The sequence below is a fragment of the Hyperolius riggenbachi genome, chromosome 10, assembly GCF_040937935.1.
Source record: "Hyperolius riggenbachi isolate aHypRig1 chromosome 10, aHypRig1.pri, whole genome shotgun sequence".
In the NCBI taxonomy this organism is placed as follows: Eukaryota; Metazoa; Chordata; class Amphibia; order Anura; family Hyperoliidae; genus Hyperolius; species Hyperolius riggenbachi.
In genome coordinates, this window is record NC_090655.1 from 2363629 (window position 1) to 2390646 (window position 27018).

The following is a 27018-nucleotide window of genomic DNA, read 5'->3' on the forward strand; positions in this document are numbered from 1 at the left end:
AGATGCTTTTTTTGCAAGGGCTGATTTACTGGACATGGGTTTCTCTACATGTATGTAAAGGGCCGCACATCTTAGTGACAGTACTCCCCTAATACACATATACTGCTTTATGGACGTCTATGCCTAGCTTCTGTCACTATACTAGTGGTGGCTGGATGGTGTAATGGTTAAGGGCTCTGCCTCTGACACAGGAGACCAGGGTTCGAATCTTGGCTCTGCCTGTTCAGTAAGCCAGCACCTATTCAGTAGGAGACCTTAGGCAAGTCTCCCTAACACTGCTACTGCCTATAGAGCGCCCCCTAGTGGCTGCAGCTCTGGCGCTTTGAGTCCGCCAGGAGAAAAGCGCGATATAAATGTTTTTTATTCACAGTTTATCAGCACTTTCCCATCACATGACTAGTCTTAATGTTGTGGTATTTCTGCAGCACTTTTTAAACTTCTGTATAACTATTTTCCTGTTGCAGGAGCATTTAGCGGGTTTTAATAAATCTGTGTCTGAACCTGGCCAAGAAAACCTACTTAAGCAAGAGCAAGCGAAGATCATTCGACTAGAAAGACAAGCGGAAGAGTTCATAAATGCCGTCTTCTACAAGAAAGGTTGGTGGGGTGTGTGTTTTTTGGAAAATGTGTGACGGTAAAAGGTTATGCCCTCTCTTTTGTTGCCTTGCTGCAGTGCGTGCAGTTTCCAGTCTACAGGTGGACAAATGTTCTGCTGCATACATCAAATAAATAAAATCCGGCTAATGTCACATGACTGATGCTGCTCCTGCCTGCACCGTGGGTGATTATAGGTAATTAGGTCTGGTGAGATCCTACTCTGCATTCTCTGGCCATTTTAGTAGTACATTCAGGGGCAAACCCAGGATTTTCAAGGGGGGTGGGGGGGATTCCTGAAAGGTCTCTCAGCCACACACCATACAGTATAATAATATGTTAGGACATCATGCTGGGTACACATAATGCAATTTCCAGTCCGACTTACAGGATCTGACAATTATTTCTTAAATGTCCGATCTGGTCACGATCAACAACGGGATAGATCAGGAGCAGTTTGGATACAGATGAGGACAGCCGACATTGCTAATGAAGGGGAAAGTGAAGCATTCACACAACAGAGCCAGGTATGAGCACAGCCCTGTGCCCTGCTAAGTTCCCTAGAGCCGCTCCGTGCTCTGTACACACGCTGCCGCCCCGTGCTCTGCGCGCACGCTGCCGCCCCGTGCTCTGCGCGCACGCTGCCGCCCTGTGCTCTGCGCGCACGCTGCCGCCCCGTGCTCTGCGCGCACGCTGCCGCCCCGTGCTCTGCGCGCACGCTGCCGCCCCGTGCTCTGCGCGCACGCCGCCGCCCCGTGCTCTGCGCGCACGCCGCCGCCCCGTGCTCTGCGCGCACGCCGCCGCCCCGTGCTCTGCGCGCACGCCGCCGCCCCGTGCTCTGCGCGCACGCCGCCGCCCCGTGCTCTGCGCACACGCCGCCGCCCCGTGCTCTGCGCACACGCCGCCGCCCCCTGCTCATGTTAGCTGATCAGATGGCACACTCAATGGCCACGAGTGTGTGTGTGTACACCAGTTAGTGCCAGGCTCCTTAAAGTGTAACTGTCGGGCAGAAAATCAAATTTTTGATTTATTTATTCTTTTTTTTATCTGGTAAGGGTGCCAACTAGGCAATCCAAAGTTTATATCTCTATTACTTTTCTTGTTCATAAATGATCATTCCCCAGTTTACCTGACTCTTATTTGGTATGTTGCCGCACAAAGGAAGTTGCAGGGCATGCTGGGTTGTCTTTTTGCTTCTTTATTTCCCCCTCAGACTTAACTAATGTACAGAAGCAAAAAATGACAACCCAGCATGCCCTGCAACTTCCTTTTTGTGTACTAAATAAGAGTCAGGTAAACTGGGGAATGATCATTTATGAACAAGAAAAGTAATAGAGATTTTAACTTTTGGATTGCCTGGTTAGCATCCTTATTACTGGTTTACCAGATAAAAATAAAGAATTGATTTTATGCCAGACAGCAACACTTTAGATCTGATTTTTTTAAAGTTTCCTTTACTTACCTGGGGCTTCCTCCGGCCCCTGAAAACCTACGTGTCCCTCGCCACAGCTCTGTTCCAAGGCGGTCTCATGGGGGCTCCTCCTTAGCAGCTGCTGACCCGGCAAGCCCACCCATCCAACTCTCTATGCTCCCTCAGCAGGGACCAGCCCATCTTAATGCAAGTAGCACAGAGAGCTGGATAGGCCGGCTGGTGGGGTTTACAGGTGACAGAACTTTGGTGTCTCTATACATCTGAGATGTAAACCAAGCCTTGCCTACAATTCAACTAATGCTCAATAGATTTCTTATGAATCGGTCTTCTCCCCAGAACTTTTTTTCCAGCCGGGTGGCAAGAAATATTGTCCTGGTTGGCCACGATTGGGTAATGCAGAGGTGGTGCTTCTGTGCGCAAGTCTGCTTACAGCATAGGAGGAGGATGAGGGGGCAAGCCAATGACAGCTGAGTGCTTAAAGAAAACCTGTACTAAAAATTAAAAGTCAAAATAAGCATACACAAGTCATACTTGCCTTCCATGTAGTCTACTCCTCAGTGTCTTTCTCCTGTCCCGCGTCCTGTTTGCTCACTGTGATCAAGGGAATTTTCTGTCCTCCATTTTGAAAATGGCCATTACCCATAACAGCTTTCTGGTCAGCACACAGTTAAACTGTAACATCGCCCACTTGAGCCATAGGGAAACATGGACATTACTTGGTACATCAGTTTTCCTCTCAGCTATAACTGACAGCAACTGATATTTTATTGACAGCAACTGATATATTTCAGGTCTGACAAAATATTGTCAGAACTGGAAGGGATTATTGTCAGAAGAAAATGGTGAGCGTCTGAGAGGAACTGATGGCAAGGTAACTATGTAATGTTCATTTGAAGTTACCTCATGTGTTTATTTTAAATATTTTTACTCAGTACAGGTTCTCTTTAACATTATTATCCGGGTGCAGCACCCGGCTAAAAGAGTGGGGAGAACGCTGTGAATTCTATCAAGATTGAGCCTGTAGTGGGATGTGGAATCCATCAAGGCTGTTCATGTCTTGCTTCAGAAACCAGCCTTATTTTCAGGGCACAGCAGAGGCCCCCTGGGAGCTGTACTGTAATGAACGTGATACTAGTTCTGGTTCATAGGAGTGCAGCAGCAAACTGCCTGTAATATATGTATTTGCTTTCCTATCCCTGAAAAGATCAGCATTATTCAGCTCGTGTGACATTACCCTAACAACACACACTTCTGTTTACTGCCAGCCGCTTTCTCCAAGCAAGTACGTTATACATGCTACAAAAGGGCAGAAACAAAAGCACCTCAAGGTTTTTCCCTCTCTTTACCTCTTACTGTCGGAGATAAAACATCGTATGCATATCACTCTTAATTGTTCAGTACTTCTTTCAGTTTTGACGTTCTTTGCTAAGCGCTTCCTTACGCATTATGATGAACAACTTCGCCCTTTGTTAAATGTGAGTTTACGCATAGCTGCAGAAGGTTAACTACTTCAGTATCCGGATTTTAACCCTTTAAAGAGAACCAGAGGTGAGAGGTAAATGGAGGCTGCCATATTTATTTCCTTTTAAACAATACCAGTTACCTGGCAGCGCTCCTGATACTGTGTCTTTAATACTTTTAGCCATAGACCCTGAACTAGCATGCAGCAGATCAGCCAGGTACTCTGACTCAGGCTTTACTGGAGTAGCCGTATGCTTGTTCCAGGGTTTTGACACCAACACTACCTATGCCAGAAGACCAACAGGGCTTCCAGGCCTCCCTATCCCTCTCACCTCGGGTTCCCTTTAAAGTGGATCCGAGATAAACTTTTACTCATTGCATAATTGTGTTCCTTTCGTATAGTTTATAGGGCATTCCTTAAGCCAAATACTTTTTTTGTTTTGTTTTAATACTCTAATTCCCTATAGACTAAACAAGCCTCGCCCACAGCTTCTTCAGAGTGCCTTGGCACTCAGTCCCAGGTAGCAAGGGCTTATGGGAGCTCAGTCTGGGCAGGAGGAGGAGGCGGCTACTAGCCAGAGATTTCAGAGGCAGAGGGTAGTAGGAGAGGGGACTGAATTTACACACAGGCAAGCTGATAGCATCTCCAGTCCTCAGCCTGTGACAGTGTGACAACCAGATCATGGCTGCCCTCATTGTATCACAGGCATAAATAATCATAAACTGTTGAAGCTGTTTGCAGCTAGATTTGCTGTGTAAACTATCTAAACTTTAGATAAGATATATAAACAAGTTACTTGTTATAGTTAGTTTTTCTTATCCGATCCGCTTTAAGGTTCCTGGCAATTTGGTCATTGCAGCGGTGTTGCCATTGATACAGCGACAACTTTTACAATACTTATGCCATCATTGTGATTGTATATATTGTTTTTTTCTTTCTGGAGAAGATGGGCTTTCTTTGGGTTATATTTTTCCCAAGAATTGCTTAATTTAATAGCCCTCCAACACAGAAATGGAAACCTTATACATATTGCTGTCTTAGAATTGTGTCCTGTTTTTAACGTTCGTTGTCTGCTCTGCCATTTTTTAGAGTGACACGTCAGTGGAATCACTAGATGATTTTGCAATTTAATGTTAAAAATGTTTCTATTTAAGTCTATAGTCGGCTAAGAATTTTTAAACCTAAAAGAAAGTTTTCTTGCTCACAGGACATACCAGTTTTAAGACATTCCTTCTGCTAACAGGAAATAACAGGCTCTAGAGGTATTGAAAAGGAGCTGTCAGCCATACTAGCTCAAAAAAACCCAAACATATATAAGTAGATAAATACTTGTCTACTTACATAACACATGTATTGCACTGTCCACGTTTTGATTTTAGTGATTTTTTTTTTCTATAGTATAAATAAAAAAAAATAAAAAAATCCTTAAGGGGGCCATACACTAGCCAACCAATCGACCATCCAATTCGATTATTTTAATCGAATTGGATGAAAATTGGTGCTGCCAAGTGCATGCCCGACCAACAAAGCGACCAATTTCGGGACCGAAATTGGCCGCACGGTCGGTCGCGCATGCGGGAAGATGTCGGGCCGAAGTTGGTTGGTCGGGTGCGCGGCGGTACATCGGCCGAATTGCGAACGAGCGACGAGACGACAAAACCCCCCGCCGCAATGTATAAATGTATGCAGTGTAGTGCATTTATACATTACCTGTCCAGTGTCGGCCTCCACGCGGATTCCATCCATCTCGCCTGGTTCCGCATACACGCTAGCGGCGCATAGCGTTTGACGTCAGAGGGTATGTGCCGCTAGCATGCATGCGGCTCTTACCCAGCAAGATGGATGGTGCGTGCGGAAGCTGCTACAGGACAGGTAATGTATAAATGCACTACATTACATACATTTTGGGGGCAGCGGCTGGGCGGACGCGGCAGCTCAGCCGATTCCCTTATGATTTAATGTAGAATCGGACGGGAATCGGCCTGTAGTGTATGGGCAGATTCGATTAGAGATAAATTTGTCTCTTGGTCGAATCTGCCCGTAATCGTTCTAATGTATGGCCACCTTTATGATTCTCCATTGTAAATGTGTCTATCTTGAAGCCAATCCTGATGTCATTTCCTCCCTTACTATGCCTGATTGTGTATGCATTGCCCACTATCCTCCCAGTCTTCAGTCACTCCCACCCAGCTCTGCAATACAAAGTGCATTGTCTCAGCATGAGACATATTGGCCAATCAGAGAGGAACAGAGGTGTGGGAGGGGAAAACAGGCGGGTAAGAGGCTTCAGCCAATCAGTCTGCATTAGTTAAGTCTGAGGGGATAGTAAAGAAGGAAAAAAAAAAGACAACCCAGCATGCCCTGCAACTTCCTTTGTGCGGCAATGTACCAAATAAGAGTCGGGGAAACTGAGGGAATGATCTTTTATCAACAACAAAATTAAGGCCTTTTGCACACTACATGCGATTCCGATTTGCATTTTTTTATCGATTTTTTTTTTTAACATGCAATTCCGATTTACGGTTTTTAATCGGTACTGTACGCTGCATTTTTTTCTTTTTGTTTTAATAGCATCCAGGAAAAATCGTAAAATTGAAAGTTGGATGCGCAGTGTGCATGGGGCCTGAGGCCTTAGATTCGGATTTTTTTTTTTTTTTTAATCTGATCCGATTTTTATTTTTTTTTCCGACAAAAAAAAAGTAGCAGCATGCAGTACTTTTTTTTTTTTTTTTTTTATCGGAATCCAAAATCGGATCAGATAAACAATCGAAATGGCATGTAGTGTGCAAGAGGCCTGATTTTAACTTTTGGATTGCCTGGTTAGCATCCGTATTACTTGTTTACCAGATAAAAATAAAGAATTGATTTTTGATGTTCTGCCCGACAGTTGCTTTAATTCTGTATGGATATTTGCCCCTGCAGCAAGCTCGGCTATACAGACAGATTTTTCGGGATGGGGCAATTCTGGCCCATTGAGGCCCAGAGCTGTTCTTTCCTTATTATGCAGTGTGATTGGCTGACTGCAATCATGGGGACAGGAGCCAGTGAAATGTAACAGCAGAGCGAGGCAGCGCAGCGACAGTGAGAGCGCAGCGGGGATTAGCTGGAATCTACGTCCTGTCAGAGCCGCACAGCCACCAGCAGGACGTAGATTTCAGCTACGCCAGGCTGGAAAAGGTTAACAAATTCAGTTCCAAAGCTACAGTATCTCTTATTAGCGCTAATGAGGTGTTGCCTTCAGAACTTGTTGTTCAGTTTTATAAACTTGGCTGAATCTGGCAGATCTATAGAATACAGATATCTTTGTATAGTAGCTGTAAACCTTTCAAAAGTTAACAAAGTGGCCCTAATATCTTCCTCTGCTTTTCTTTTCTTCTCCCTCTCACCTCGATCCAGACTGCCCTAGGATCTCCGATCCTAATATTCCCTTAGTTGCTCGCGAGATCATGCAGCGAATGATTCGACAGTTTGCTGCTGAATATACCTCAAAGAATAGCTCTACTCAGGACTCCAGCCAGCCCAACAGCACAAAGAACCAAAGCTTGCCGAAACCGTCCCCCGGACAAAGTTCTCCACCCCCTGCAACTACTCAGAACCCTGTGCTCAGCAAGCTTCTGATGGCTGACCAAGACTCCCCATTGGACCTCACTGTCAAGAAGTCCCAGTCAGAAGAACCCTGTGCGCAAGGTATTCATTTCCTCATATACCACCTCATATATGACTGTTATATCGGAAAAAGACCTTTCATTACCTATTGTAATTTAATCTGCATGTAAATAATTACGTTATTCCTTATATATGTGTGGTTTTAGCTGTCTCGTTGGAAAGTTTAAGTTCATGAAATATTACCGTATATTCCGGCGTATAAGACGACTGGGCGTATAAGACAACCCCCAACTTTTCCAGTTAAGATATACATTTTGGGATGTACTCGCCCTAGAAGACTACCCCTCTTGACTCTTGGACATTTGTATACTGTACTGGTGCTATAATGTATAAACAGGTACAGATACTGGTGCTGTACTGTATGTGGTACCCAGTATACAACAACCAACCAATCACGGCAAGCGATGTATCTTACAGGCGATTGGCTGGTTGTTGTATACAAAGCCTTCCTAGTGAGGTGCCCCCTTACCTCATCACCGGGGCCGCGTTAAGTCACTTCTTTCCCGAAATCCTGATAAGTGGATTTTCTTCTACCATACATGTACAGCACCGTACTTGCTGATTTCATATGGTCGCCGCATATGGTGGGGATGCGGCCGCAGAAGTTTTTGAGCTTCCCCAACGTCTGCGTCAACCACAGATTCTCCAGTCTGGCTCTGAAGCTTCAGCACCCGCCCCATTAGAAGACACGCCGGGTATAAGATGACCCCGAGCTGGTGAGATTTACCTCGGTTAAAAAATAGTCTTATATGCCAGAATATACTGTACTTTGTGTAGATGATGTATTATGAGAATCATCATCTAGAAGTGACAGAGCTCTACCTAGTGTAACATCCATTCCTTCCACAGCAAATTTTGCATTTCTTTTTCCGTTTCCATAAGTTGCATTGAAACAAAATCGTGCCAACCTTGCATCTTGCATCTGTGTCCACTTTTGTGAATCCCTGCCCTTTCTTGTGAATCCCTGCCCTTTCTTGTGAATCCCTGCCCTTTCTTGTGAATCCCTGCCCTTTCTTGTGAACCCCCTGCCCTTTCTCGCGAACCCCCTGCCCTTTCTCGCGAACCCCCTGCCCTTTCTCGCGAACCCCCTGCCCTTTCTCGCGAACCCCCTGCCCTTTCTCGCGAACCCCCTGCCCTTTCTCGCGAACCCCCTGCCCTTTCTCGCGAACCCCCTGCCCTTTCTCGCGAACCCCCTGCCCTTTCTCGCGAACCCCCTGCCCTTTCTCGCGAACCCCCTGCCCTTTCTCGCGAACCCCCTGCCCTTTCTCGCGAACCCCCCTGCCCTTTCTCGCGAACCCCCTGCCCTTTCTCGCGAACCCCCCTGCCCTTTCTCGCGAACCCCCCTGCCCTTTCTCGCGAACCCCCCTGCCCTTTCTCGCGAACCCCCCTGCCCTTTCTCGCGAACCCCCCTGCCCTTTCTCGCGAACCCCCCTGCCCTTTCTCGCGAAACCCCCTGCCCTTTCTCGCGAAACCCCCTGCCCTTTCTCGTGAATCCTCTGCTCTTTCTTGTGAATCCTCTGCTCTTTCTTGTGAATCCCTGTCCTTTATTGTGAATCCTCTGCCCTTTCTGGTGGATTCCCTTTGTTGTGAATCCCCTGCCCTTTGTTGTGAATCCCCTGCCCTTTGTTGTGAATCCCCTGCCCTTTGTTGTGAATCCTCTGCCCTTTGTTGTGAATCCTCTGCCCTTTGTTGTGAATCCTCTGCCCTTTGTTGTGAATCCTCTGCCCTTTGTTGTGAATCCTCTGCCCTTTTTTGTAAATCCTCTGCCCTTTGTTGTGAATCCTCTGCCCTTTGTTGTGAATCCTCTGCCCTTTGTTGTGAATCCTCTGCCCTTTGTTGTGAATCCTCTGCCCTTTGTTGTGAATCCTCTGCCCTTTGTTGTGAATCCTCTGCCCTTTGTTGTGAATCCTCTGCCCTTTGTTGTGAATCCTCTGCCCTTTGTTGTGAATCCTCTGCCCTTTGTTGTGAATCCTCTGCCCTTTGTTGTGAATCCTCTGCCCTTTGTTGTGAATCCTCTGCCCTTTGTTGTGAATCCTCTGCCCTTTGTTGTGAATCCTCTGCCCTTTGTTGTGAATCCTCTGCCCTTTGTTGTGAATCCTCTGCCCTTTGTTGTGAATCCTCTGCCCTTTGTTGTGAATCCTCTGCCCTTTGTTGTGAATCCTCGCCCTTTCTTGTGAATCCCTGCCCTTTCTTGTGAATCCCTGCCCTTTCTTGTGAACCCCCTGCCCTTTCTCGCGAACCCCCTGCCCTTTCTCGCGAACCCCCTGCCCTTTCTCGCGAACCCCCTGCCCTTTCTCGCGAACCCCCTGCCCTTTCTCGCGAACCCCCTGCCCTTTCTCGCGAACCCCCTGCCCTTTCTCGCGAACCCCCTGCCCTTTCTCGCGAACCCCCTGCCCTTTCTCGCGAACCCCCTGCCCTTTCTCGCGAACCCCCTGCCCTTTCTCGCGAACCCCCTGCCCTTTCTCGCGAACCCCCCTGCCCTTTCTCGCGAACCCCCCTGCCCTTTCTCGCGAACCCCCCTGCCCTTTCTCGCGAACCCCCCTGCCCTTTCTCGCGAACCCCCCTGCCCTTTCTCGCGAACCCCCCTGCCCTTTCTCGCGAACCCCCCTGCCCTTTCTCGCGAACCCCCCTGCCCTTTCTCGCGAACCCCCCTGCCCTTTCTCGCGAACCCCCCTGCCCTTTCTCGCGAACCCCCCTGCCCTTTCTCGCGAACCCCCCTGCCCTTTCTCGCGAACCCCCCTGCCCTTTCTCGCGAACCCCCCTGCTCTTTCTTGTGAATCCTCTGCTCTTTCTTGTGAATCCCTGTCCTTTATTGTGAATCCTCTGCCCTTTCTGGTGGATTCCCTTTGTTGTGAATCCCCTGCCCTTTGTTGTGAATCCCCTGCCCTTTGTTGTGAATCCCCTGCCCTTTGTTGTGAATCCCCTGCCCTTTGTTGTGAATCCTCTGCCCTTTGTTGTGAATCCTCTGCCCTTTGTTGTGAATCCTCTGCCCTTTGTTGTGAATCCTCTGCCCTTTGTTGTGAATCCTCTGCCCTTTGTTGTGAATCCTCTGCCCTTTGTTGTGAATCCTCTGCCCTTTGTTGTGAATCCTCTGCCCTTTGTTGTGAATCCTCTGCCCTTTGTTGTGAATCCTCTGCCCTTTGTTGTGAATCCTCTGCCCTTTGTTGTGAATCCTCTGCCCTTTGTTGTGAATCCTCTGCCCTTTGTTGTGAATCCTCTGCCCTTTGTTGTGAATCCTCTGCCCTTTGTTGTGAATCCTCTGCCCTTTGTTGTGAATCCTCTGCCCTTTGTTGTGAATCCTCTGCCCTTTGTTGTGAATCCTCTGCCCTTTGTTGTGAATCCTCTGCCCTTTGTTGTGAATCCTCTGCCCTTTGTTGTGAATCCTCTGCCCTTTGTTGTGAATCCTCTGCCCTTTGTTGTGAATCCTCTGCCCTTTGTTGTGAATCCTCTGCCCTTTGTTGTGAATCCTCTGCCCTTTGTTGTGAATCCTCTGCCCTTTGTTGTGAATCCTCTGCCCTTTGTTGTGAATCCTCTGCCCTTTGTTGTGAATCCTCTGCCCTTTGTTGTGAATCCTCTGCCCTTTGTTGTGAATCCTCTGCCCTTTGTTGTGAATCCTCTGCCCTTTGTTGTGAATCCTCTGCCCTTTGTTGTGAATCCTCTGCCCTTTGTTGTGAATCCTCTGCCCTTTGTTGTGAATCCTCTGCCCTTTGTTGTGAATCCTCTGCCCTTTGTTGTGAATCCTCTGCCCTTTGTTGTGAATCCTCTGCCCTTTGTTGTGAATCCTCTGCCCTTTGTTGTGAATCCTCTGCCCTTTGTTGTGAATCCTCGCCCTTTCTGGTGAATCCTCGCCCTTTCTGGTGAATCCTCTGCCCTTTCTGGTGAATCCCCTGTCCCTTCTTGTGAATCCCCTGTCCTTGGAAGACAGATCTGGCATTTTCCTAAAGAATGTATCCGTATGGAGATGTCTGCTACAACCATTCTCTATGGATCAATTGGCTTTAACAATTTCAGGCATACAGCAAGTTTAGAAATGTAATGGCTCTATTAGCTTAAGGCCTCGTTTCCGTCTTGACGCTGCGGACAACACAAGTTGCTGACGTGACGCACGGCACTGCGTTCTGTGATTTTCACAGGTGCGATGCCATTCATCACCAAAAATACGTTTTAAAGTGTTCCTGAGATGTAAAACTGTAAAAGTTTTTTTATAGATACTTAGGGCTTCCTCCAGCCCTCTCTGCACCGATCGCTCCCACTGCGTCTTCCTCCGTCTCCTTGTTCGCCCTGTAGAAGCCCCATGCGGAGAGGGCTGGATGAAGCCCCAGGTATGTATAAAACTTTTAGAGCTTTACATCTCAGGTTTCCTTTAAGCAAATTTAACCACTTTCCTACCCTGGTCATTTTCACAGTTCAGCTCAGCTCTGATTACTTTGGCAATAACTTTATCAATAATTATTACAACTAAATAATCTATATATTTTTTATTTTTTTTTGCCGGGACAAATTAGGCTTTTTGTGGCTATTAGTTTTTAGTAATTACCTTATTTTCTATGCATTTTAAAAGGAAAATAAGGAAAAAAGTTTAAAAAAAATATGCAATTTCTCCACTTTCATACATTGTAGCTTTAATGTAAACTGTTCTAGTGTACATTAAACCCACACATTTTTTTTGTCTATCCCTCCTTTTTAAACAGTTCATTTGTTTTGATGATGTATTCATGTAACAGTAAAGTAATGTATACAATCTGCTACTGTCTTGCTCCTGGAATGTGTATATTACACCTGTTTACTAATTAATTCTGCTATTGAATTCTCTGGGAGGAGGAGAGGGGTTTGCAGTCATTACTTTACAATTCTGTAGTGATGTTATCAGGTCAGAGATAAATAAACAGTGTTCTCTAAGATTTCGTAGGGAGAAGAGTGCAGAGACTTATTTTCACGTCATGGGGACAGGAAGTGGTTAAGGAAATTATTAAAACTTCTGCATTATTGTACACAATAAATTGACCCACCACTCAGATTGCCTTTTTTAAATAGTATCTCACTGCCTACCAAGATCTAAATGATTACACCTATTACAACCCTGAGCTTGTCTTTTTATGCAAAGAAATTGGGCTGTTTGTAGGGAATACAGGGGGGATTGGGATGAATTTCAATTCTTAATCACGGTTTCTCTTTAAAGAACAAGCGACACCCATGCTAACCTAGAAATAAAAAACCCATATATAAGTAGATAAATACTACTACTACTACTTACATAACAGATGTATTGTGCTATCCATGTAATGATCCCTGTGAATTTTATAAAGGAAAAGCAGAAAATCCTATTCTGGGCAGTGGCCATCTTGCCAAGCTAATGCTGACATCATATCCTCCCTGACTCTTGTTTCCCCCCCCCCCCCCCCCCTTCTCTTGCTCATTGTGTATTTATTAGCTGCCCTCCTCCCAGAGTCTTTTTATTTACACATCCAATCACTGAGTCACCTCAGCCTTGCTTGTAAACACAAGTGATCAGCTAGGCAGGGAGATAAATGGAAGAGGAGGAATATATTATAGATAAAAAGAACTCCCAGCATTCAAAAGAACTCCCAGTATTCAACTGTTTGGCACTAAGGCCAGTGCTCCTAAAGTATGTGGTAACTCCAAACCATAACAGCAGAAAAAGTTTTGAAAGCAGGATTAGCATCTTCAGCACTTAATAAAGCGGAATATAACCCTGCATTTCAACTTTGCTCTAAAATATTATTTACAGCATATTATATGCAAAAAGCATTTTTTTTTTTTTTACTAGACCAGCATTGGAAGGGTTAAACAGAGGTTTAAAGTTCCGATATGCAGAAGTTCAGATAGATACATTCTATTTAGTTACATGTATCTATTGATAAACGGTTACACACTCTTTGGCTGTCCTCCAAGCTCCTTCTCAGTGAGAGAGATGAGTCACATTCAACACTTAGATACATTTATGTAAACAAAATGTATCCATTTCAGCTTCGGATGCGTCTGCAGAAATCTCCAGGAACTTTAAAGCCCTGTGTAACCCTTCCAATGCTGGTCTAGTAAAAAAAAAAAATGCTGGTTGCATATAATATACTGTAAATAATGTTTTAGAGCAAAGTTGAAATGCAGGGTTATATTCCGCTTTAATACACTCAGACCAGTTGCTGTTGAAATTTGATTTTTATGGTGGCAATACCACTGTAAGCCAACTGAAAATTATAAGAGTTTCACTAAGCTGAGGCTTCTACCAGCCCCCTGCAGCCGTCCTGTGCCCGCGTCGGTCCTCTACGATCCTTTGGTTTTTTTTGTCTCCCCCTCCCCCCCCCCCAGTTGGCTTAAAGAGAATCTGTATTGTTAAAATCGCACAAAAGTAAACATACCAGTGCGTTAGGGGACATCTCCTATTACCCTCTGTCACAATTTCGCCGCTCCTCGCCGCATTAAAAGTGGTTAAAAACAGTTTTTAAAAGTTTGTTTATAAACAAACAAAATGGCCACCAAAACAGGAAGTAGATTGATGTACAGTATGTCCACACATAGAAAATACATCCATACACAAGCAGGCTGTATACACCCTTCCTTTTGAATCTCAAGAGATCATTTGTGTGTTTCTTTCCCCCTGTTCTCATGCAAGTTTCAGGCTGCTCGTTTCTTCCTGCAAACAGCTTTGCCCTTGTCTGTAATTCTTCAGTATGTGAAAGCCCAGCCAGCTCAGAGGAGGATTTATCCAGCTTGTAAAAGATAAGAGAGAAGAGAGAAGCTGCTCTAATCTAAATAATACACAGGCAGTGTGCATAGAGGGGCCTGGAAGGGGGAGTTCATAGCAGAACCACAACACTGAAGAACTTGGCAGCCTTCCAGACACAGGCCGACAAGTCTGACAGGGGAAAGATACATTGATTTATTACAGAGACTGTGATAGTATAAAGTGCTGCAGTAAGCCAGAACACATTAGAATAGCTTTTGGAACTTGTAGGATGATAAAAAACAGGATGCAATTTTTGTTACGGAGTCTCTTTAAGTATCCCTTTAAACCACAGGGGTTAATTCACAGATCCTCTCTTGAAGTATCTCACCTTGCTTATTTTTCATCTCCACTATAAGGAGGGGTAATTTGTGAGATAAATCGTGCAGGAAAAAATTATTCTCGAGACCAGATAAGGGTCTTTCTACAATCTCTAGGAAAAAAAAACAATAATGGTGATAATAAAAACTTTTCAACACTTAGCAATTTAAACATTTCTAAAAAAAAAAAAAAAACCGGTAAAAATATAAAATTTATTTAGAGTATGTTCTTTTTCTCAGGGGTCTTTTAAAGTTATTTTGATGAGGTGTGAAAATTTTCTCTTGGGAGGAAACTTCAGTTAATTGCGTAGGGGCAAGGGACGATGTGCAATTAACTTTTTCTCCTTCGGTTTTTCCTCGGTGATCTTTTCGGAAATGGTAAATAGAATGCCTTTTCAACCACACAAGAAAATACTGACCATAGTTGTAATTGCAAAGTGCTGTAAAGAAAGTTAATTAAGAACAAATGAAACATTCTCTTATGAGTAAAAGTTTATGGCATGTGGGCCAAGGAGAGATTAATCACAAGTGATCTCTAACAAGTCAAGGTAAATCAGGAGTTAATGAGTAAGGTGAGGTAATTCATGAGGTACATTTTGTGAGCCAACCCCATAATGACCAGTTTTTTGTGCTATACGATTTCCCCTTGCTGGTATTAGGTGACTATTTTTGTTTGATGAAATTGTTTTTGTATTTTAGCAGATGGAGTGCTTGACTTGTCTACCAAGAAGAGTCCATGTTCTGGCAGCACAAACTCAAGCATTTCTCCGAGTACCTCAAACGCTATAGGGAATGGGTAAGCGCATTCTTCATTTCACCTTTATTTATATATTTATTTTTCTTCAACTGCATCTTCAAATTTTTGATCTCTCACAGTCAGAATGATTGACTCTTCACCCTTTTATACTGAGATTTACTTTCTCTAGATTTACAATTCACCGTATAGTCCAATCAGATTTATTTCTTATTTTATATTTTATTTCTGGTGATGTGATCATGATCTCTCACGTTTTTGTTCTCATCCATTGTCTGAATAACGGGTCCAACATTAAATTCTGTACGTTTTCTTCACATGTAAAATCAGAGAAGTGGCTGACCAGTCTGGGGGGATTTAAGTTTGGTACCTGAACTTCAAACCTAAGAAATTTTTCATTTTCAGAACCTCTCCGGGTTTTTCTCCATCAGAAAGCATGGCTTGGTTTTTTTTTTTAAGCAATAGATAGTGATTTTTGTTTTGAGTTTACGTCTTTGCGCATTTAAATATCAATCTTGTGGCTTACTCCTAGCTTAATGTGGTGATTTCTTTGTTTTTGTTTCCAGCACCCCTTTTTATTTGCCTTGTTGGTTATCTAGCATTATACGCCTCTTTGTTGTTTTTAAGAGGGCACATGGTCCTTTTGCCGAAATATATATATTTCTTTTTAAATAGAAGACCCTTATGGTAAATCTCATGTTTCACATGAATCAGTGAGACAAACAGAGTCAAAATTCATTTTTGAATACCAGGATTTTAGTTTTTTTTTAATTTGCTGTGATTTGATGAGCTTCCATCTGCGATGTACGGTGTAGTCAAGAGATGGTGCCTGACCAGCAGGGCATTGTGGGGTTTTCACATCATTAGATACAGACAGCTTGACTTTTCAGACACCTGCATTTGTATACAGCAGCAATGAGACTGCTAAGCGTGTGAGCATAGCTACAACCTTTGTTAGTTTTTTGTTTTTGTTTAGTTTTTTTTAATGTTGACATACATTGACAAGATTTGCATTCTTGAACTGTTTGACATGCTCATCTTAAAACTGCCATAGCTGCTGTAAATGTTTGTTTTGTAATGGTAGCAGGAAGATTACGGCTGTTTACATTTTTATCATTTAATCATATTTAATCATATTTCTGAATAATCTGTAACCGATCACCATTCAAATCATTCTTTCTGTCACTTATGAAAACTTACATTAAGAGAAAAATGGTCTGGCTGCATTTGTAATTGTTTTTATTTCAGTTGTCCCCACTAAGAAAATTTATGTAAAGTTACCTAAATTTTTTTTTTTAATTCTGTGTTGTGATGTGATTTGGTCTGTGTGACATGCTTCAGTGATTTATTATTTGAGAATTTCTATTGCACGCAAAGGCCATTTTTTTCTTAAATTTAACCTCTACAAACCAAAAAAAATAAAATAAAAATTCTACCTTCACTTCTTATAATCAAATTGCAGGCCACCCTGTATTGCCTGAGCCACTGCCTTGGTGGTACTTTCCATCTGTTTGGATGTGAGCAGCACTGTGTTTTAGCTTTTATTTTGAGCTAGATTGCATTATGTGCTAAGTGGCAAACTCTTTTATTACTGTACTTGTTTAGTGGTAACGTCACATTAATCAATTGTGCACACAACCTAAAGGGATTGACTTCTACCTTCTAATTTATAATAGCAAAGGTGCTGTTTACAGACTGTCGCGCAAGACTTTGTGAACCCAGCCAAAGATGATTTGACAGCTTATTATTATTTTTTTTCTGTTGCCCACAAAATTTCTTTTCTTTTTTTCTGTGAACTTTTTTTTTTTAAACTGACACTGATGCTGAGATAAAAAAAAAAAAAAAATTATAATAAAATTGAAAGTGATGTTACCCAAGCAAGGCCTTCTAATAAAGGAGTGGTCCCTTCACCCATCCCCCACTACCTGTGCAAGTTCTGCTCACATCAGTTTCCTTCCATCCAATTAGGCGACCTGGGAGATCCAGCCAGCACCGTCCAGATGGACTTCCACGCAGTGGTGATGGGGTGCCTCCAAGAAGTTTGCTGGATGCTACCAGAGAAACTTATGGCCACTCCACACCCCTAAAAGTGCCATTGGCTCGCTCCTTACAGATTAGCGAGGAATTGCATAACAGAAAGCAATTTTCTACATCTACCAACCATGGTTCTCCTGGACTACAGAATCAAGGACAGCATTTGATCCTTTCCAGGGAAGCTTCTTGGGCAAAGCCACACTATGAATTAAATTTTGGCCGTATGAAATATAGGGGTAATGGCACACTCAGCAACATCAGTGACCTGCCTTTTCTCACAGAAAATTCGAATGCATTTCCAAAAAATATTCCAAACAAACACGAAATTAAGAAGGAAATGGGCCTTTCTTCTCCAGTCGATTTAAAAATTCCACAGGTCCGTGGCATGGATCTCTCGTGGGAGTCCCGCAGTGGGGAACTGTATAATTACAACTCTTTGGTTATGGGTTCACAAACGGAGAGCGCACTTAGCAAAAAATTAAGGACTATCCTTCCAAAGCAAAATCGGAGAAACTTATTGGATTCTACTGCTGATTCCTGGAGCTCAGATGTTGAGCAGTCTACCTCTGGACAGCCCTACTCCACCTCAGACCAAGAAGGCGACCCTGGCTCTAAGCAACCAAGGAAAAAGAGAGGGAGATACAGACAGTATAACAGTGAAATACTGGAGGAAGCGATTGCCGTTGTCATGAACGGCAAAATGAGTGTTTCCAAAGCGCAAAGTATTTATGGGATTCCACATAGCACACTGGAGTACAAAGTCAAGGAGAGGCTAGGCACATTAAAAAATCCTCCAAAGAAAAAAATGAAACTTATGAGGTTGGAAGGACAAGACGTAGCAGTAAAAAGTGAACTGGAGCCTCAGGATGAGGTGGAGGGTTCGCCAAGTGCAAATGATTCTAAAGATGAATAAGCATGCTGTAAAGTCCTAACCTTAGAGATGAGTTGTAACTTAACTGGGCGAGCACTTTGGTGTTGTGATGCACAACATGCATAACACCTGTCTTGACCGTGAGAATTGAGGGCAGTTCCCTGACAGACCTGCACACAGGTGGAAATTTCGTGCTCAAAATTGGGCAAATCTGTAAATTCCTCCAAGCCCAGTTCAACCCGTGGAGACTTTTGTCTGGCCTTTACGCATGCTTTTATTTTCATTAGAGAATTGTTACCTCAACAAGAGAACCCATACATGTATACCTGGACTCTTTGCTATTGAGCCTGCATGTATCGAGTTCTTTATATCTATTTTAATTCCTTGAACACACGTCCACTTTAAGACATTTTCAGGAGTCACTTAAATATATACAACCAATGTCTAGGAGAAAAGAAAAGAGAATCTTCTAAAGATATTTAAACAGTTTTGTTTTCTCTAAGTTAGATTTTAAGTGTTTATGCCAAAATGATTATTTCTGGAAAATTGAATGTACCTCACAAAAAGTGAATTTGGAGGTTGCTACTATTTTTCGGAGACTGCAAATGAAAAGGCTTTAGTTTAGAGTGGAAATGTCAGTGCAGGCAGGCCTTAATGGCTGTACGTTGCTAACCTACAAAAATTAGAGTATTACACCAGAGCTTTACATTTCGTACACTTAAAAACAAAAAACTAAAAAAAAAGTGTCAGACGAGGGCAATATTTGCCTTCAACTGGCAGGAAGTTTTTGAAAAAAGGTTTTATTTTAACTCGTTTTTTTTTATTTATTTTTCTTTAAAGTTTATATATTGTTTAGATATATATGAGTACACATATATATATCCTCATTTACACTCCAGCAAGATCCATACATACCATGTGTGTGTAACTAAAGAGGATGGGACTGTATTTCGATAGCTTTTTCTTTAGATCCTATTACACTACATTTTTTTTTTTTTTGTTTCAGCTTCTACCTGCCGTTGTGGGTACAGGGAGAAAAAAATGCACACACTACCTTCAGGCTATAACTAGTATTTCCCAAATCTGTCTTCATGCTCCACCAAAACTTCATGTTTTGTGGACATCTGCACAGGCATTTTTACTGCATCGAGAGATGCCAGTACCTCCTCAGCCTGTGCATTTGTCATGTGCCGTTGGTGTCACCGGAGGACAAGTGAGGGAAACGCTGGACTATACCACTCGCTATACCAACACTACGGAGTCATGTTAGGGTTTTTGTAACGTCTTTTGAGAAAGTAGCCTTATCGCTAAGTTAGTGCTCCTTTTATGGGAGGGCTTTTAAACACAAGTAACTCCTCTGAAAGAAAGAAATACTTCATCCGGAGATTATATTAGAATATTTTACTTGGTTTTATAGCTACTTAACTGTGTGGTTTCCACATCAAATCCAGAGATCAGGGGTCACAAGACATTCTAACTGTTCTGTGATATATTTTTCAGGTACATGTTTTCTTTCTTACCAGTACAGCCTCATAATACTGCAGTTTTCAGGAATGAAGGACACTCCTTAGGATCTAGCGGGTCTCTTAGCATAGTATTTGCTATACAACGTTTATTGTGTTACAGATATTTACTCAGTCTATGGTGCAAGCTCGTACTGAGCTGCATCCGTCTTCAGGTAACCGTTTTTATAAGCACTCCACGAACCACACAGTTTTGTACATTTTTATATATTTTCAACAGTCCAGGCGGAGCTCACTTTGTCTTATGGCAGACGTTGCTCTGAAAGACTTGCACCATTTGTAAAACCTCTTGAAATATTGAAAACACTATTTTTGTTGAATATGCTTTATACTTGGTAAGCAGTGCGTACTGTAAAATAAGTTTATACTCATTTAAAAAAAAGGCAGCTTAGCTTGCCGCTCATTTATCACTGCACTGCTAACATTAACTTAGGTAAATCGTTTGCTAGCCCCTTTTTTTAATTCTGTGTAGGCTTTTTTAAGTGTACAGTAGTATTTTTATTTTTGAAACATTAATGGGTATGCACACATTTTTGCATAGTGCTGTTGCATTAAAAACATCAGAATCCAAATCTGACCTAAAAAAGGTGGACAAATGTTAATCTCGTGCTTGTTTGCTACATTTCTGCATACCAACAAAAAGTTACATATATGGTTTGTTTTTGTTTTCCGATCGGACAATTCTGTTTGATTTTGGCACTCCGTTTGTGGCATAGAAGTTGAAGCCATACAGTCTTGCTAATTGTAGAACCACTCAGACTGAAGCACGTCCCAACGTCTTGGCCACAAATTTTATGCAAGTACACCGAATTGTTTAAGTGGTTGAATCATTGGATTTTTGTGGGAAATCGCACGTTTTAGAATTTAACCGATTTCTGTCCTATTAGCATAATGGGAAATTCTGCTATAATTTTTAAAGTGTCCATAAATCTGGCAGTGCTGCAGATTTTTAATAAAAAAAAAAAATCTTTACATTTTTCAGTCAACTTAGAATTTCCAAAAACCTAAAATGCAAGTTGCTCTTCATAGTAGCTGTAGAATCCCTGCACTGTTTAGAGTGCTAGGGGGCCTGTATTCCAGACTAGCTTCATGGGTTATTGGCTTCTGAGGATATTCTCCTCTGCTACCACTTTTCAACGGCTGCTCTGGTCTGTTGACTGGAAACGCATTTCACCACTCCTCCTCTGCCAGTTTTGTGTTACAAACAAGGTGGAATGGCTGTTTATTTATATGTACAGAAAAACAAAGCAAATTGGAATAAGGTTTGCCATCGATGAATGTAGTCTATAGAGCTGAAGTGAATAGGCTGTGGTTTTCTCAACAAAAAGCAGAATTTCCCTTTGACAAATTTTCCTTTTACGAGAGCCCTTCATCGCACTTAGAGGCCACGAGAAGCCGTTAGATTTTCTCTTATTTCGGTGAATAGAGGTATTGGAGGCAGAGAAGAGGGTTTCATGGCTGATGAGGTTAGGGCATGGTATGCATTAATGTCTCAAACACTATTAGTGTAACTAAGCACATAAATAAGATGTCTAACTGTCACAACAACAGAATTCTGAAATTTGTGGCTGGGGGTTTTCTGCACAAACTGCTTCAAACGGTTTAACACAACTTTGTATAACTGCTGGTCACAATTTAGTTGGCCAATGGGATGCAGATTATTCGGACTGGTGTGCAGCTTGGGTTTGGGCCAAACGAGTGCCCTCTCTGCCAGATTTGTTGGGTCACTTCCAAGCTGCATGGAGTTTGCATCTTATTGGCCATCTCTAGTCAGTGTAGGTGTCTCACATATGTGCCTGAGAAATGCAGCTGAATGTCTCGTGGCAGCTCCGCAGTTAGAACACACTGGTGCTCGACTTGCCCCATGAGATCATCCAAGTGCTTTTAGTCACTGTTCCTTAGCACATTGCCTTGGAAGCTCAGACCAAATGTCCATGAATACCGCCCTGTCTCCTCCTGGCTTTAGTATTGTTTACTCTGATTACCATTGTGATGGCGCTTTCTGGAGCCTGTGTGTGGACCCCGCCCCGGTCACATGACTGACTGAGACCAGGTTATCGCTATACATAGGAGAAGCTTAATTCTTCCATCAGAGCTGCCATGTACAATAAATACAGCACAGCCTCTGCATGAAAGGAAGCAGGGGGACCCTACAACAACAGGAAGGAAGTGTCCATGCTGCACCGGTCCCCAGAGGCCCTCTCTCCGCAGGGCAGGTCCCCCACATATCAAGTGCAGTTATCAGACTCCTCCCTAAGATGGGGAAGGATATTATTACAGCCCCTGCAGCACGTTTACTGCCTGACCCAAGAAATTAGACGAAACCACAATTCCTCTAAATCCTTCCATTGTCTCCTCCTCCTCCCCGGTCTTTACATTTCTTCTGTGCTTCTGGCCTTTCCAGGCTTTCTATACATCTGATGAAAGGCTGCAGGTGGGCTTTCCTTTTTTATGGGCGATCTAATTTGTTTCTTTGCCTCCTCCCCCAGATCACACCTCTTTAATCCCATAATGAGGCTTCAGTCATTAACAAGCCCATCTGCAGGCTTTAAGGAGCGATTCTGGCTCTGAGGAGAGGGGCTGGAGGTGGATGGGTAACTTTCCTGAGGCTGAGACTCCTGTTGAGGGTGGACAGGCTGATGGGAGATGACGATCGCAGCCGTAGTTGCAGTTGCTTGGTTACAAAACAGTGGGATCCGGGCGGCTTTTTACAAAGTGGTAAAAGCTACAATCAGAGGGAATAACTAGAGAGAGCACATATATTGTGTGATCATATAGAAATGTATAAAAGGGGCAAAGAAGTAAAATTAAACTTGTGCTCAAACTCCGAGCTGCCTCTGTGTGAGAAGTCTCTTGTAACAGCTGTCCTCTGCCTCTTGCTGCAGAGGGGCAGAATCCATGTAAGTCCAGCCTTAGTGAAGTCTGCGTATCAAGCCCACTCTACACCATACAACTCCACACGAATCGAATTCGATTGAATCAATTAAATCCGACATGTCCGATTGGGATTTGATCGGTAGTGTGGTCGATTTTGCATTGCTAACTATGCAAAATCGACCACACAACCGATCGAATCGCGATCAGACATGTCGGATTTAATCGATCCAGTCAAATTTAATCCAATCGAATTTGATTGATCGCGTGTGGAGTTGTATGGTGTAGAGGGGGCTTTACACGGGTGACTGTGATAGAATCCGTGCAAACGGAAGAACTGAGTTTTATAGTCATTCTGACTTCTGTATTTCTTACTAGAAGGGAGTCTGCTTATATAGTGAAGTATTTTCCTCCACCTATATGACTGCAATTGTATCTTTAGAATCTGCAGCCATTGAGTCTGCTGCTGCAGTAGGCCACTTTGAGATTTCCACATTTATATTGGGGACCACATTGATTTTAAATGGGATGAAATAAAAATTCATGAAATGTATAGTTTTTATAGGAAATATTTAAAGGGATACTGTAGGGGGGTCGGGGGGAAATGAGTTGAACTTACCCGGGGCTTCTAATGGTCCCCCGCAGACGTCCTGTGCCCGCGCAGCCACTCACCGATGCTCCGGCCCCGTCTCCGGTTCACTTCTGGAATTTCAGACTTTAAAGTCTGTAAACCACTGCGCATGCGTTGCCGTGTCCTCGATCCCGCTGACGTCACCAGGATTGTATAGCACAAACCCAGTATGGTCTGCGCCTGCACAGTACGCTCCTGGTGACATCAACGGGAGCAAGGACACGGCAACGCAGGCGCAGTGGTTGTCAGACTTTAAAGTCTGAAATTCCAGAAGTGAACCGGAGGCGGGGCCGGAGCATCGGTGAGTGGCTGCGCCAACACAGAATGTCTGCGGGGGACCATTAGAAGCCCCGGGTAAGTTCCGCTCATTTTCCCTCAACCCCCCCTCCCCCTACAGTATTCCTTTAAGGACAATAAAATCAGTCTTTTCCATAGCAGCTCTTTACAAGGATTTTTAGGAAGAAATAGCCTTGTTCTCTCATGCCTGCTATATAACACTAGAGACTGCTGTGAGCACCAAACTCCTAGTAAGTCGGGTTTTTGGTCTGGTATAGTCTTCAGTTTAATCCATGTTAAAAAAACAAAAACCATCTTAGGCCTTTGGGAATCCTTATAGGTGCGCATAGAGGCAGAGTCTCTCGGTAAACCAAAGGATCATGTCTGAGGACGCTAACATTTGTTTATTCAATGATACATGCTGAAAGATGAAAATTTGGCGAAGTTTCTCACACAGCAGGCAGCTTATTAAACTTTTCACAATTTTTGAAAATCTCAGCTAGCTGAAAATTGTAATAGAAAGGAAATCATGAATAACAGTAGAGTATTAGATGGGCAGCATTGCACCAACTTAAAAATAGCTGTACTAAAAAAACAGCAACCCCCTCCCAGCAATTCAAATAAAAATTGGCAAAGCTTAACCAGCTCGGCACAACAACCAAAAAGAACCCTAGCAATTCAAATAAAAATTGGCAAAGCTTAACCAGCTCGGCACCCCCCATAGTTAAAACTACACTGCACCTGCCTAAAGACAGCTGGGCTCTGCACCTCGGTCAGGAGCTGTTTTCGTTGGCTCCTGGCCGATGTGAGCCAATCACAGCGATTGGAAAGTGAAAAAAGTGTTAAAAAAACCCTGCTGTCAGCAATCCGTTAAATGTATTTGTCTTCTGAAGATGCCAGCCTCTGCTTAAATTGATCCTGTAGTTAGAGTGATATGAAGGCTGCCATATTTATTTCTTTATAAGCCATTCCATTTGTCTGGCGGCCCTGCTGGTCCTTCCAGCTTCATCTGTGCTTGAATTACAAAGCTAAAACATGAAGGGCCATATGCAATTCACTTTCACCTGAGTTATCTCCTAGGAGATAATTTTCATCTTTAATCTACATTTTCAGCTTTTTAAAATTGAAACACTACCAAAAAGTTAGTGAAAAAGTACTTTCAAATTAAATTTTTGAGTATTTTCTTGCTTGTTGGTGGCTTAAATGCAAGTTCTGAAAATATCAACTTGGATAAAACTAAGGCGTAAAAGTGAATTGCATATGTTTTTTCCTGTTGTCCCTCCTGCTCCTCTGCCTCGGCCCCTCTCCATAGGAGTAAAGGTGCATGCTCTGCCGAGATGAGCTTGCATGTCTATATGCACTTCCTTCACCTTGGTTTGTGGGTCATACCTTCCAATATCCGTATGATGCCTGTGTGGCTTCAGTGCAGCAGCTGTGCAGAGCTTTCTCTACAATGATGTCATGTGACTCCTATGCTGAATCTCAGTCTAATGCAAATTTCAAATTCTTATCTAATGGTGATAAAACCATTGAGGCGGTAATTCTACCCCCCTCCACAAGAAGATGAACGTTGTGAGTTATGTGCGTTCCTGACTTCCACGACTGGCTCAGCTGATGACAATCGAGCAGTGTCAAAAATGTGTGCCTACGCCTTAATGCCATTGTTAAGCAAGTGATACATGTGTAGTACTTGGATTTTACCTTTAGAATATTGTAAATAGATTGTCTTTCATTACTTTTTTCCCTCCCTTTTAAACCAAACTCTTAAAGGTTTATCTCAGTTTAAGAAAAGAAAAACTTTAAAAAAACAAAAACCAACAACCTGAGACCTGACGATTGTATTGTGTGTTGTCTAAAGAAAAAAAAAAAAAAAAACGTGTGAACATTCCACTTAGATATCTGAAACTTGACTTTCAGGGAATCATACTTTGCAGGAGTAATGTTTAAACGAGAGCATATTCTGAATAGGGCGCTTGTTTTGGATTGCAGACACCTAGGTAACATTTTTTTAAAGCACTAATTCCATTGCTTATTGCAATACAAAAATAGCCATTACTGTTTGAGGCATGATTGACACAGTAGTTAGTGGTCCCTTAAATATTTCATAAACCTTAAGATTAAAAAAAAAGAGAAAGCTGCTGATTATTTAAAAAAAAATATATTTTATCTTGTAGATTTTGTAAATGTTCAGTCTTAATATTCAGGTGCACCTTCTAATCCCTAATATGATTTAAGCATTCCTACTGCTTGGTCGCGCATACCCTCGATTTACCCCTATCGTCATTTAGCTGTTAGGTGCAAGTTTTATTCGGTGAAACTGAAGGCTTGATCTGTTTCTTACATCCAATGTTTTTTCTTACGCGCTTAGCTTTTATAGTAGGGTATGCAGATTTAGTGGTTGAACATTCTGCATTAGCTAGTAGCTTTTACTCAGCGGAACACTCCCCAAATGAGGACTAGAATGGACATTTTGATGTCAGCAAAGGGTTTTTACTGATGGATTGTTAGCGAAGCGATCCAGTTGATAGAAGATGCGTCGTTTAATTTTAACACTGGTCTAAATCGGTGTGACTGAAATATGCAATGTAGCTGCAACTATGGAAAGGGTTTCAAATACTTTATGATTCTGAGCCATAGCAGACCCACTATGATTATAGCTTTTGTTTTCACTACAACACAATCTACCTTTCAGTCTGCTTTCTGGGTAACATGGTGAAGAGATTTCAGCAAAGGTCTGACTTATCAGTCCAATTTTACTGTTAAAATTCCACATTGTGAAGCAAGAAAATTACCTCTTTCTAGTACACCATTGTCCATGCTCCGCTATTGTCATGTATTTTGAGCTGCATATCCAAGATAGTTTAATTGCAGATCAGGTTTGCCATCTTATCTGTGAACTGTAAGTACACATTTGAAATGCATACTATGCCTTTTGTGAACGTACACTTTCTTACAATGTCATGTGACAGGAATACATGAGCTGTTTTTTTTTTTGGTAAGTAACCATTTGAATGGGTATCAACCTGCTGTAAATATTTTCTTTTGTCCTGTGCTGTGTCACTTTTTAATTTTACAAATCACTAAATTGAATTATTTTTATGTACAGAAGAAGAAGAAAAAAAAAATCCATACCTCAAAGTTGACTTTATTTTTAAACTCGTAGGTTAGGTTTAGTTTGAGAGAACAAGTAAAGGAGTTGTTTAAAAAAAAATCCTAAAAAAAATTTCTCTTAAGGGAGAGGAGTGCAATTTCACGAAAGCCGTTTTTATGACAGAGCCATATGCAGGCGAGGGAATGTATTGCTGTGTCACTGAATTGTCTAGCATGTAAGTATTGATGCATCAGCTCATACTCTTGGTTGTTTAGCTATATCGTCCTTTTACTTCTTTTTCCGGCTGCAGATTTTTCAGCAGTGGACCAATGCTAGATGTGCTTACAGTTGTATTTGCCAAAAAAAAAGTTTTTTTCTGTTTATCCTTCCCCCCCCCCCCAGATTGCAGTTTGTGTGGCACCTTTTAAAAAAACCAACAAACATACGTAAACTCCAGTTAAGGAAGGAGTAAAATTATTTTTTATTTATTTTTAGTTTTGCTGTTAACTACTTAAACTTTCTGCAGAATTAAATTGTACGTGGGGGGAGGGGGTTGTAATTTGTTGACTTTTTATTTTCTTTTGCTGTAGTTTGAAGTATTAGTAATTTTTTTTGTTCTATATAATAGAAGCACTTGGCAATCCTTCCCGCTGTGTAGAGAAGAGGGGGCTTACTAGCACTTTTTCTATTTCGGCACTAATTAGTTATTTGTAGGTACACTGCGTCCTGAAGGGGCTATGCTATTAAG

The 27018-nt window shown here is 42.6% G+C and overlaps 1 protein-coding gene across 9 annotated transcripts in view; it reads left to right on the forward strand.

Annotated features, from left to right (window-relative positions):
• LCOR (ligand dependent nuclear receptor corepressor) overlaps positions 1 to 27018 on the forward strand; it is a 202590-nt gene that overhangs the window by 114167 nt on the left and 61405 nt on the right. For 6 of the 9 annotated variants that reach the window (XM_068255424.1, XM_068255427.1, XM_068255429.1 and 3 more), the window contains 3 exons: positions 465 to 597; positions 6885 to 7175; positions 14916 to 15012. In XM_068255424.1, coding sequence (XP_068111525.1) covers positions 465 to 597; positions 6885 to 7175; positions 14916 to 15012 — 521 coding nt within the window. Of the gene's footprint in view, positions 1 to 464; positions 598 to 6884; positions 7176 to 14915; positions 15013 to 16938; positions 18737 to 27018 lie in introns of those variants that run through there. The other 3 variants (XM_068255431.1, XM_068255432.1, XM_068255425.1) reach the window with 3 other exon arrangements.